Source organism: Maylandia zebra, linkage group LG13, assembly GCF_041146795.1.
Source record: "Maylandia zebra isolate NMK-2024a linkage group LG13, Mzebra_GT3a, whole genome shotgun sequence".
In the NCBI taxonomy this organism is placed as follows: domain Eukaryota; kingdom Metazoa; phylum Chordata; class Actinopteri; order Cichliformes; family Cichlidae; genus Maylandia; species Maylandia zebra.
In genome coordinates this window covers 10,674,253-10,686,830 of record NC_135179.1, presented here as the reverse complement: position 1 = coordinate 10,686,830, position 12,578 = coordinate 10,674,253, and the positions used below count along the sequence as shown (strand labels likewise).

At 41.6% G+C, this 12,578-nt stretch overlaps 1 protein-coding gene across 32 annotated transcripts in view; it reads right to left on the bottom strand.

The window, feature by feature from the left end:
• The window catches only part of camk2g2 (calcium/calmodulin-dependent protein kinase (CaM kinase) II gamma 2), an 83,037-nt gene extending 70,815 nt beyond the window's left edge, over nt 1-12,222 (bottom strand). For 18 of the 32 annotated variants that reach the window (XM_004570051.6, XM_076891516.1, XM_076891517.1 and 15 more), the window contains exons 1-2: nt 12,010-12,221; nt 10,690-10,784 (exon numbers count right to left, since the gene is read on the bottom strand). In XM_004570051.6, the coding sequence (XP_004570108.2) occupies nt 10,690-10,784; nt 12,010-12,074 (160 nt within the window). In that variant the 5' untranslated portion in view covers nt 12,075-12,221. Of the gene's footprint in view, nt 1-10,689; nt 10,785-12,009 lie in introns of all 32 variants that reach the window. The other 14 variants (XM_004570064.4, XM_004570065.4, XM_076891519.1 and 11 more) reach the window with 2 other exon arrangements.
• Between the last annotated feature and the right edge of the window lie 356 nt (nt 12,223-12,578).

Below are 12,578 nucleotides of genomic sequence, written 5' to 3'. Positions count from 1 at the left end.
GTCTACACAGAAAATGTTTCAAACAATTGGTAAAAAAAAAAAATATTGTGAAACCCTAAGTGCATTGTTGGGCTTCACGTCTATTTTCTTACATTCTGCGTCTTCAGCTACATTGGCTGCGTGCTGGGCTCTGACGCCCGGCTACAATACTGACCTACATTCAAGATGTGAACTTACTGATATTTTGATGTGATATGTGATATGTGATCACAGAGAACAAGCAACAGATAACATGACCAAATAATGAAAGGTATAAATGGGGTCAGATGACATTTATGACAGTAATGATGAATTATTCATACATCCCCTTTATGAATCGCTACTTTACCCCTGGTAAGGTCGCCGTGGCAAATTGGTCCAGCCCTTTCCAGGAGACTGGTCCCAGAGCCCAAGCCATGTGTTGAGGTGAGCCCAACTATATCTAGTCAGTACCTCTTATCCTCACCCACTAGCCCAGGCGTGACTTGGTAACAGGGGATGGGTCTCCAACCCTGGCTGCCACCCAACACACACTGCTCCAAACCGGCAGCGCTTCCTGCGGGTGGTGGGCCTACTGGAGGGTGGAGCCAGGCCCCCTATTCAGGCTGTGCCCCATAGGCAAAGACAAGGCCACCAGGTGTTCACTCCAGGGCCTGGCTCCAGGATGGGACCCCAGTAGCGCTAATCCTGGGAAGGGTGAACTGTTCCGTAGATTTCACACTAATAGCGGTTTTTGAATTGCTCTTTGTCTGGTCCCTCACCAAACTCCCAATTTGCCATGGGAGTTTAGAGTTTTTTCTCAGTGGACTAGAGGGTTTGTTCCCTGCACCTGATATAACCCACATCTTCCCATTTGTTTTGCCTGGAGTAGCTTTACGGTCGTCTGCACTCGTGCACCAAACGACAGCTTAGAGTACCCGACCTTCCTTGAGTGCCTGGGTGGGGTTCTTGGGGGTGCTTCACCTGGGGATTCAGTAGGACTGCCATCCTACTGGGAGACTTCAATGCTCATGTGAGCAACAGCAGTGAGACTTAGAGGGGGGTGACTGGGAGGAATGGTCTACCAGATCTGAAACCGAGCACTGTTCTGTTACTGGACTTCTGTGCAAACCACGGTTTGTCCATAACAAACACCATTTTGAACATAAAGGTGTCCATAAGTGCATGCGACACCAGGACACCCTAGGTTGCAGGTCTATGATCGATTTTGTAATCGTATCATCAGATCTGCGGCCATATGTTTTGGACAATCAGGTGAAGAGAGGTTTTGAGCTGCCAAATGAGCAAGACGTGGTGGTGAGTTGGATCAGGTGGCGGGGCAGGATACTGGACAAACCTGGCGTATAGTATAGTTAACATATACCGAGGTTGTGCTGCTAACACCAGGCAGAATCCCCGGTCCTTGAGATGTTCAACTCAAGCTTCTGGCGGAATTTCAACAGCATTCCGAGGAAGACTGGGGATTGAGCCTGAATGCACGATGTTCAGCACCTCAACATTGCTCAAGCTGCTGCACTGAGCTGCAGCCGGGTGTTTGGTGCCTGTCGTGGGGGTAACCCCAAACCAGATGGTGGACACCGGAGATGGAAGAAACCACCAGAAGGAGTCCTACTGGTTAGCCTGTGGGACTTCGGAGGCAGCCAATAGAAAGAGTGTCCTTTATCCTAAAGATGCAGATGGACTGCTGAGTCTTGTCCTGTGGACAAGACTCAGCTGCACTGTACAGCATAATGGACAGCATGCTGTACAGTGCAGCGAGGAATGCCCAGACCTCTACATTGGAGAGACCAAACAGCCACTTCACAAGCGCATGGCACAACACAGAAGAGCCACCTCCACAGGACAAGACTCAGCAGTCCATCTGCATCTTAAGGATAAAGGACACTCTTTCGAGGATGCCAATGTTCACATTTTGGACAGAGAGGACAGATGGTTTGAAAGAGGAGTGAAAGAAGCCATCTATGTCCACTGTGAGCGACCATCTTTGAACAGAGGCGGGGGTTTACGACACCAACTCTCTGCCATCTATAATCCAGTTTTGAGATCCCTTCCCAGACGCCTTAACGCCCACTCACATCCTGGGCCATCTGATCTCAGGAATTCGCATGATAAGGTGGGGCCAGGTTTCACAATGAACTCACCCGAAACTCTGGCTGATTGGGTCCCACACCCATTTTCACACCTTGGCTCAGGCGATTAGAGGATCATCAGGGGGTCCTTTTGTCCCTCTGTGGGGGGAAACTCCCACTAGGTTTATATCTGGGACTCTCCACCATTTGACCTTAGAACTGAAGAAGCTTCTCGGATGAGAGGTGAAACGTCTTCAAGTAACCTAAAGAAGTCCAGACGCTTTTCTTTGCGAGCTCCTTTGACTGCATTGTTTATAGATATTCACAATTCTTCCCCTACTAAACATTTAATACTTGACTATCACTTCTGACTCACAGATTGGGTAACTGGAAACAAGCCAAAGAGCATGTTTATGCAGAACAATGAGGGGCATGTTACTACTGGTAAGAGTCAATCTGAAATTTTGAGATAGAACCTAAGATAAATACACAGTAAGGCAAGCCAATTGCAAGTTTCAGCATGTAGTGTGTGTTTTATTTGCCTTCTGATTCAATAATTATTAAAAATGCTGGAAATGTATTTCAGCTTCTGTTATGTCTGGTAGTGATCTCTTGGTTTCAGTAGGAATGCATCCATGGATTTGCACATCTCTTTTGAGACACAATTCTAACAATTTTGGAACTCGGGCATACAGTGTCATTTTTTGTTTACACTATATTTTACTTTGTGCAAAAGGAAAAATAACTCTAGCTTACATTTTTTTTGTGATAATCTGCACCATAATGTGAACAAATATGCACAACTTGTGACTCTGTGTGATTTAAAAGTTTCCCCATTTGGCACAGAATTGGTGCCATAAAACAGGCTACCCTGCACTTCAACGTGATACGAAGCTCGCCTCATTTTCTTCATATCCATTGGGTAAAAACGAGATTTCAGAAGAGTGCATGTCCTGTCCTTCTGTATGTCTCAATAAGTGGAAAAGTGAGAAATGCTGTGCATCCCCACAATAAGTGGGGCATCTGGTCACCTTCTGTGCTGAGTGAATCCCATGAGTGAAGTAAAAACTGGTTTTCACGTGTATTATATATGTTTTTTTTTAACAAAAACCCTTAGTATGAGACAACCAGGAAGTTAATTCCCAGGAGTTACATGGAAATGTTAGCATGCACATTTTCCCACAGTCACAGTGACAGTTTGACACCTTTACTGTATGTTATGCCAGCAGTTCAGTATTTGATAAATGATTTTGGCACATTTAGTTTGTTAACTCTATATTAAGTTTTATTCTGCTGGAGAGAAAGACTTATGGTAACTGTGGTTGTCCTTCAGTGTAAATTTTCAGGCCATATTGTGACATATTTAGAAATAGCCTAAAACTATTATACGTGTATAGCAAAATTTCCTCTGAAGACCTACTTGATGTTTGCACCATATATGAATTGCAACATTATGACAATTAGCTTCTATTTTGAACTTGCATGCAAAAACAGGGACAAGGGCCCTCCTAAAAACCCATGAACCACACCCCAGTGTCCATACTACAGTTGCTCCATCCTTTAAAACAGTTTCACTCATACTTTCTAATCAATATTTTAAATGTAATGTTTAATCGATACTCAGTGCCAATCCATTGCTTTCCACCATAAGCACATCTATTTAAAACACTGCTTTAAGACAACTTTAACACTGTTTCTTTAATCAGCCTTTTTGTTTCTAATAATTTCTCAATCAACATGCTGAATTTATTGAGGACTTAAGCCCCATACAGCTCAGTTTTGAGAGCTTGTCTTTCACGCATGGTCTTTATGGGGGTTTTTTCCCCACAAATGACAGCGCATTTTTGAAAAGAGAAAATTCCCACAAAGATATCTGTTACCTGGAGCTCAAAGAAGCAGAGCTGAGATATATGCATTATAATATCAAGGACAGAGAACCCGCATTTCACATTCACTCACAAGCCAGATAAAATCAGTTTTGCTACCAGTTTTAATGACCATCGTATGCGAAAGGGATGTTCTTCCTGACTTCACTAAAGATTTAGTACAGACCAAATCCTTTACTCACTTTGGAATATGATATAATCTGCCCTCACGGTGCAGAACAAGTCTGAATGAAAAAATGTAATGCAAGGGGAAAGGTTTTAAACTAGTGTTTTCTCTGTACATGAGAAACAAAGACTGAGATAACGCAACACTAATTCTGCATATTTAACCTTAAGCTTCTGCAGACTTGAAAATGTTGAAAACGTATGAAGTTCCAACCCAGTGATAGTGACGATACGACTGTTTCAGACAGGCGATTTAGCAACTTTACTGCAACTTCAGACCTGATTCCCACAAAAACAAATGATTGGTAACAAATGTGAGCTCTATAAATGGTATGTAAAGATGAAAGTTAAGCAAATTCTTACTTCCTCAATATACAATTCTGAGATAGGCAGTGAAACAAGCTATTGTAACCTCTTACCATAAAAGAGATATGAAAATATCTTATAAATGTATTTGCTACTGTATTTTTAAAATCTAACTACTATCTTCTAGCACTTTATTTTGATACAGAATGAATTCTGAATGCGATACATGAGATGTACAGAAATCATGGCTCATCACAAAGCGGTGGAGATCACCCTATCTCGCCTTTTTATCAAATTGTGCACAAAAACATGCAGAAATCCTTTCCCACTAAAGCAAAAGCAGCACTTCCTCTCTTAGCTTCTGCTTCCTACGATTTTTATCAGGTATTCACTATTCCCTCAGGCTACCAGTAATCATCATCATCATCATACTTCTGTAAACTGATGCTAAAGTTTCTTATCTTCTAAAAGGAATGTAGCCTACTCAGTATAGGGGCTGTGGGAACAATCTACACATGTGTGGAACCACTTTTCACTGATTTCATATTGTTTAAGACTCTAACTTGCTTGTTCAAGCAGGAACAGCAACACATCAGCAGCAACTTACTCAAGCTCAAACTTTTTTTTAAAAGCAATCAGTAAACACTAAAATTAGAATGACATGAAAGGGAACAGGAACACAAGTGCTAAACTACCTTGAAACCTTGAAATCCTCTAAATGTGCTGAAAGTGAAATACACAAAGCTTTTTAAAATAGAGTTTTCTCCACAGTCTCCACAGCACAGACAAGTTAAAAAGCTGCAGAAGAGAGAAGCAGGAGACAATCGGGTGTTGACCATCACCATGCAGGGCTGCAGCAGTGCAGGTAAACTCCAATGTGAGGCTGTAGCACAAATGCACATCATTACAGCTTGGTTCTGCCGAATGTTGCTAAAAAGTAATGACAAAGAGCAACAACACATTCTTGACAAAGGTGCTACCCAATCTCTATCCAATGGAAGGAAAATCTACCTACCAGCACCTCTAAACTATAAGCGCACTGCATGTCATTTGTGTGTTACGGCAACAATGAGCAAGCACGTGATGCCACATCATCCAGCTGTAACTGACCTCACTGCCACTGTGCCTTGGCTGAGCAACAGAGAATAGGGTTTAATCCCGCCTAAACATAAGTAACTAGAGTCAATACTACGGCGTGTTCTCAGACATCAAACAATCAGAGCTGATATCCTGTATGTTCAGCATCTGTAAAAGCTGAGAGGGAGCTCACAGGCAGAGATCAGACGATATATAAAGTGTGTGTTAATTTCTAGTTGTGAACAGATCCAGAGAGTAAGGCACTGAACCTCTAGCTGCTGCAGTGGTGTATAAATGCAACCAAGCACAAGTGTCCACCTTTAATGAAGACATGATCCTTCTAGCAATTCATTCTCACATTGTCTAAAAGGTAACTGCTGAGATCTGAGAACACAGAGACGTCTCTACAACACAGCAGGCACGAGGAACGCAAATGTTTGGACAACGCTACAAACAAGGCAACGCTCAGCAACACGATCTAAATATTTTTTATTAAAAGTATAGCAAGCTCACCATCCAGCCTAAAATAATAATCACCTCTGCTAATATTACAGATGTTAGTGAGTTCATTTTTTATTTATCTGAATTCAATAATAAATACTCAAAATTACTTGAGTGAAATGATAATGACAAAACGTCATCGAGATCAGTCTGCTTCACCAAAACAAGCCGCCCTAAATTACAAAAGATCATGAGTTCACTTCACAGACACTGATCTGGGTCCATTTCACTAAATTTTACTATAAACTTTTTTTAATACAAAATGCAAATGGTACATACTTTCAGTTACAGATCACAAGCATGGTCTTGGTCTTTTATTAGAAACTACCACCAAGGCAGTCCTTGCACATGTCAATGTACAGACAGATTATGCCACTGGGATAGTGATACAACTGTACAGCATACAGTAAAGCCACAACTGCACAATCTGCAGCCTCCTAGATTAAGTGTACTTATTCAATGCATAAACATTATATTTTAGAAGATACGTTTGGTCCAAATGTCTGCAAAGTCATGTGCAACAAACAAGGTAGATGATGCTGAGGTGGGAAGTTAAGTAGTCCACATGTTTATTGACTGCAAACCGAGTCCTATATATAATTTACATCTAGTTATCATGCTGATGTTTGAAAACACATTCCAGCAAAGATGTTTAGTCGTAGACAGCGATCAGAGGCTTCAGAAAGTGACTGAACTGTAAAGAGGCATGAAAGTACAACAAAAGTTATCTATGTTTCTACAAACCCAATCCAAAAAGTGACTGAGCTGTAAAGGCAAGTTTCCTTTTTACGTGCTGCCAGTTTCATGGCAGACAGCCAGGCTGTATGATTCGTTATCAGAGATCTTATACTTTTTATCTGGAATTAAACTTGTTTCAACCAGTGAGACGACTAAAATTAAAGTTTAATTTTTCGCCCTTTATGTCAGTATCGTTTTGATTTAAACGCCGTATTCTACTTTTAGCTATTAAATTCAGGCTTGTTATAGCTTGTTTGCTATATAATAGTCTTGCTCTAGAAGTATAATCAGAATGCATTCTTTTACTTGACTAAATTAAGCGTAACAAATGTCTTTGTAGACTGGCTGAAGGCTTCTTGTGGAACACATTATAAAAAGTGTATATAAGACTTTTAAAAAAAAATTTAATATAACGTCATCAGTGAAAAAAACAAACACTAGATTCAGGTTGATCTGCAAAATGTTTACAACAACAGTTTGAGCAAAAGTGGTATTATATGCAATTCTTTTTCACCTGAAATCTATTTGCCTTGTCTGAAGCATTCACTGGTTACACGCCCGTCCGATCAGACAAAGGCTCGTCGTTCCTGACAAGAAGTTTGCCGCTTTCCCAGATCAGATTAATTTGGCAAGTGTGGTTACTGACATAAAGAAATGGAGAAATGGTGGCCTAAACGATTAAAAGAAGTTTAAATAAAGCAAATTTATTCTTTAAAATCCTTACATGGTGTGGTTAAGATTCAGGGTTTCACACATACAAAGCTTCATGTTTGTGAACATTTCAGGCCTGATTAATGACAGAAGGTGGCACTATTATGTATTCTCTGTCACAATGTGAAACTATTAAGAGAGAAGCCCTGTATGCATACAGTTTAGTGTGAGACCATTAAGGAGGTGAGAAAAAAAAGTGCGCAACTGTTTTCGTGTCATGAGAAATGAGAAGTTGTCTGCAAGTGTGCATGTTTGCACGATAATTATAACCACATCCAACAAATACACATACACACACTCACACACACACTCACACAGCGATCGGTCTCCCTGCCAGACAGCCTATGGGATGAAGAATTTCACCCCTGCTGTTGCCGGGTTACTAGCTCCGGACCACTGCCAACGCAGCCACACACACGATCAAATCGGCTGCGGAAAAGAGTTTTAAGATCTTTCCTCAAATCAATTTTTTGCTTATAGAGTAGGGAGAGGGCGGGCAGGAGAAAAACAACTTGAAAAGGAAGGAAAATGACATGGTCGGGGGTGTTTGAGTGAGACTAAAGGGGAGACAGAGCAATTCAGCCTGCATCCCCTGGGGAAAAAAAACAAGACCAATCAGTCCAAAACTGGCCCTGATCTGCAGCTCACATCATCACTCAACCTTTCGGTGGCCTGGTCTGATGCTTACTCGGACAAATATGCAGCACGCTAGCGCACACACACACACACACACAATCAGTCTGCGACATACACAAAAACACGATGAGATACAGTGAGATACATGTGAAAACACAAACACATGTGGTAACCAAAACAAACAACAGACAAGTGATGCTTGGATTCAGCTACATGGCAGATGAAATGCTTTGACACGAGCAGGCTGACGATGACAACAAATCTGCCACAAATACCGAAACACAGGTGGTGGCATTTCAACATGTGTTAAGATGCTGCATGTGAACACACACACACACACACACACACACACACACACACACACACACACACACACACACACACACACACTTGCAGATTATACAATAGCTTAAGGAATAAATCCAGGTTTTTACAACTTGGGTTGTACGTTACTGAAGGAACAAGAGAGGTTTGGAAACATGGCAAGATCACTGCAACAGAATCTGACAGACACATGAACAGTTGGAAGACAAGACAGCTGTGTAACCACATTTAAAAAACCAACGTTGAAAAGACTGCAAGGGTTGCTAACAGCTCTGTTTGACTGTCCCTCATTTCACAAACATTTTGGTCAAATATAATAGTCCATTGGTGACAATATTTTTAAATTCAAAATAGTCTTTGTATGTGTACAGCACTTCACCCGTCTTCAGTCAGTTAACACTGATGTTTGACTTGGGTATTTAAAATAGCTTTATATCATTTTATGCTGTTGCTCTTGTAATCACAATGAACTGGATAGATCGTCCTTTTTTTGCAATGCATCATCTCTAACCAGGGTGTCCTAGCCTTCCTGTGGTTTCCTAATTGATCTAATGTAAGCTGATGTTGGGGCAGCCCTCAGTATCATTCAGCTACCTCTCCAGTGACTCTCTCATCCAGCAGTTGGTAAGACAGTCTTGGACTACAGCTGCCAGTGATGGTCCTGATTCTGCTGCAAGCTGGAGGGCCATTCTAACCAGAACCTGCAGCAGGTGGAGACTAGTTTCATGGGCTGCTACACCATGCTCACAAAGGCTTCAGAGCAGAACAAGAATCACCACCGTGTGCATCAGTGAATGATCGAAGAGCTGGAGTCTATCCAGAGGAAAGAAAATGACTGAAGGAACTGATGATTATGTGAATCTATTAATAAAATGTAATGGTTAATAATTAATCTAAGACAGTGTGTATGTGCCCAACACAAACAGAATCTGTGATACATTGTATATCAGTTGGAATTCAGTGAAACTCAATCTTTGAAGTGACAGCACTGAATGGTAAAAATTAGATACGCAATGAGTAGATAGACCATGACATGACCAGCCTACCAGTCTCACATGTAAACAGCACATGCTGCTGCTGCCTGTGCACCTCTCAGACATGAAACTACACTAATCTAATAAACACACAAATCTATGAAAATACAGCATACAGCTTTTACAATATTTCTTACATGATCTATGCTATGTGAGGCTGTTATTTTTTCTTTGCTTCCTTATAATACTAACAAGTTGCGTGTACTCTGACATCTGCTGTTTACACCTTTTCTGGACCACTCGTTTGATTTGTTTGATTTGATGATGAGCGTAACTTTAAATTCACATGAAAGAAGAGCTGAAATTAATGTATGTAGATATACTGTCAATCAAAATGCGTCACAATGCAAAAAAGAGAAAACTAACTCAACGACCACTTCATGACACAACTGTGTTTTCATCCAGTAAGAAATGACTCCAATCCAAAGTGTATTCATCTGACAAGAACATTTTTTGATCGACCCGATTACTCTCCTTTTTTTTTATATATATATTTCATAGACAATAACATACAAATATGTGAGATGAGTCATGTTTGGCAATTTGAATTCAAAAATGGAACCAACTCTTTATTAGATTCCTGAAATATATCAACAACACTGGTTTGCTTTCAGTAACTAAGACATTCAATACTCGGACATATTAAAGGCTGGCTTCATGACTCAAATGTGTAACAATTACAGAGACAAAGAAAATGGAGCTAATGAAATCCTTTTATGCAATTTCAGGAAGTCACTCTGTTAGTGTGGCCACTCTAAAGGCTTCTTTAAAACCTGCCTGCTCATGTGATTACTCATGTTTTTTGCTGTGTTTTCACCACTTTGCAGAAGGTGACTGTAAGTGCAACATTATCATCACCAATAAAGGCAACCCTATTAAAATAAACCAAAACTACCCTGCATTGCATCGTACATGCCTCTGTGGATATTTTAGGCTCAAGCTTGGAGCTTGTGCAATCCTTTGCTAGAGATCAGCAGTAACTGTAACAAACCAAAAATGGTTGCGAACAACCACCAAAGCCCGCTAACCCCTCTGTTGAGACCTAAACCAAGGCAGCCCAGCTGTGCCAAGTGGCCTCCAGCTTTTCAGGAATCTCTGCTGTCAAGGACATGACAGAACGCCTGTCTCGCTGCTCTTAAGGAAATAAACTGACTTCACTGAGCAACTACAGAAGCCTACTGTTGTCAGCGTTCATTTTGCATAAATTCATGTTGCTACTTGACTGTTACGCTGAGCTGCACAATGCATATCTGCTGCGCTCACCTCTGGCCGAGAGCTTTTTTGTGTTGATAATTTTTGCGGCATACTCCTGGCCGGTGGACTTCTTGATACATCGACGAACGATGGAGAAGGCACCCCTGAAGCAAGACAGATCCACACATGAGAGATCGGTGTGAAACCACTTCAAACATAACAAACATGAGTGTGTCACAGGGAAAAGTGCACTGAACTTGTCTGTCTGTCTCACTCTCTCTCTCACACACACACACACACACACACACACACACACACACACACACACACACACACACACACACACACATAGTAAGGGCATGCATGAATCACATAGTCTTAAAGAAAGGGGAAAGGAAGTCATATGCAATATTAACACGGCCTGATATTCTGTGTACGACAAGAGGTCCCGGCTACTAGTGTGTGACGGGGCTCAATGTGAAAGGAGCCAGTCATAGCTGCCAGGAAGAAACATGAGTAAGGCTGCAGGAGAATGAAGCCACTGAAAAGTGTTATTAGCATTTTCTTTTTTTTACTCAACCTGACTTCATTATTTTAGTTTATTTACTTTTTTTGCACAGATACCTCCTTAAACCTATTAGCCACATGCAGAGATTAGATGTGATCTAATCTCTGCCAGAATATATATATACAGCCAGGATCACACACACACACACACACACACATACATATATACATATATACATATATATATATATATATATATATATATATATATATACACACATACATACATACACACACACATATATATATATATATACACATATACATACATATAGACGTTTTGCAAGCAAAGCCCGTTTCTCGTTCTTCTTCTGTTTTTTTTTTTGTTTTTTTTGGCATACACAAGAGCCCTGCAGTCTGCTTAGAAATGCACAAAAACAGAGCTGAGCAGGACCCCGGAGATGCCACCAGGCAACCAGCACATACAAACGACTTTTCGACGCGTGCTACCTGCAGATCAACTGACTCGCAAGTTGCTCCTACGGGGGGGGGGGGGGTGTTTCCCACCTTCTGGGCTTACAAAGAGAGCCACAACGCTGCCACGCACCATTAAACGCACATGCAGGATTAACTGCAAGCCTCTGCAGCGCTAACATGAACCTGCCGACAGCTCTTTGTTGCTCAGGAGGGTGCCTACCCCTTTCCTGTTTTTTCTCTCTCTCTCTCATTTTTGACAGCCCCTCTCGCGCGCTGTCAACACAACAGCAGCAGCGGAGAGGGGGGGCGTGCGAACACACACACACATATACAAACAAGCATACACTAAATGCAACAAGAAGAGCAGCAGCAGCAACGGCGGCGGTGGCGTTGACGGTCGCTTACTTTCCGAGTTCCTCGTACAGCTGATATTCGTCTGTGAATCTGGTCGAGGTTACAACTGTAGCCATGTTGACTGGAGTCAAGGGGAGAGGGGGGAAGTCGCCTCGCGCTTCAGTGGCCGCCTCGCGCAGGTTTCGGGAGGAGAACTAGTGAATGCTCAAAAGGGAAGAGTGGCTCGAGCTCACAGAGAGGAGCTGGGAGTAGGAGGAGGGAGGAGAGAGAGAGAGGGGTAGCTGTAGTAACGGAGATCTGCTATTGAGAGGAAGAGTCACGCTGTGTCGAAAAAAAAGCACGACGAGGGAGTGTAAAATTGAGATAGGCTTTATATTACTGTGCGCAAATACATGTGCGTGAGAGATTAGTCATTTTTAAATATATATATTTTATTGAGATACGTTCAGCAAGTATGCAATTAATCCTTGTGAACCAAAACTCCTGGCTGCAGATTGATTTTTTATTTTATTTTTCCCTGCCCTTGGCTCTATGTCATGTCAATGATGACAGAGTATTTGGGGCCACATTAAAAAAAACTCATTAGCGTTATTTTGAGATTAAACTCGAAATATTATTTT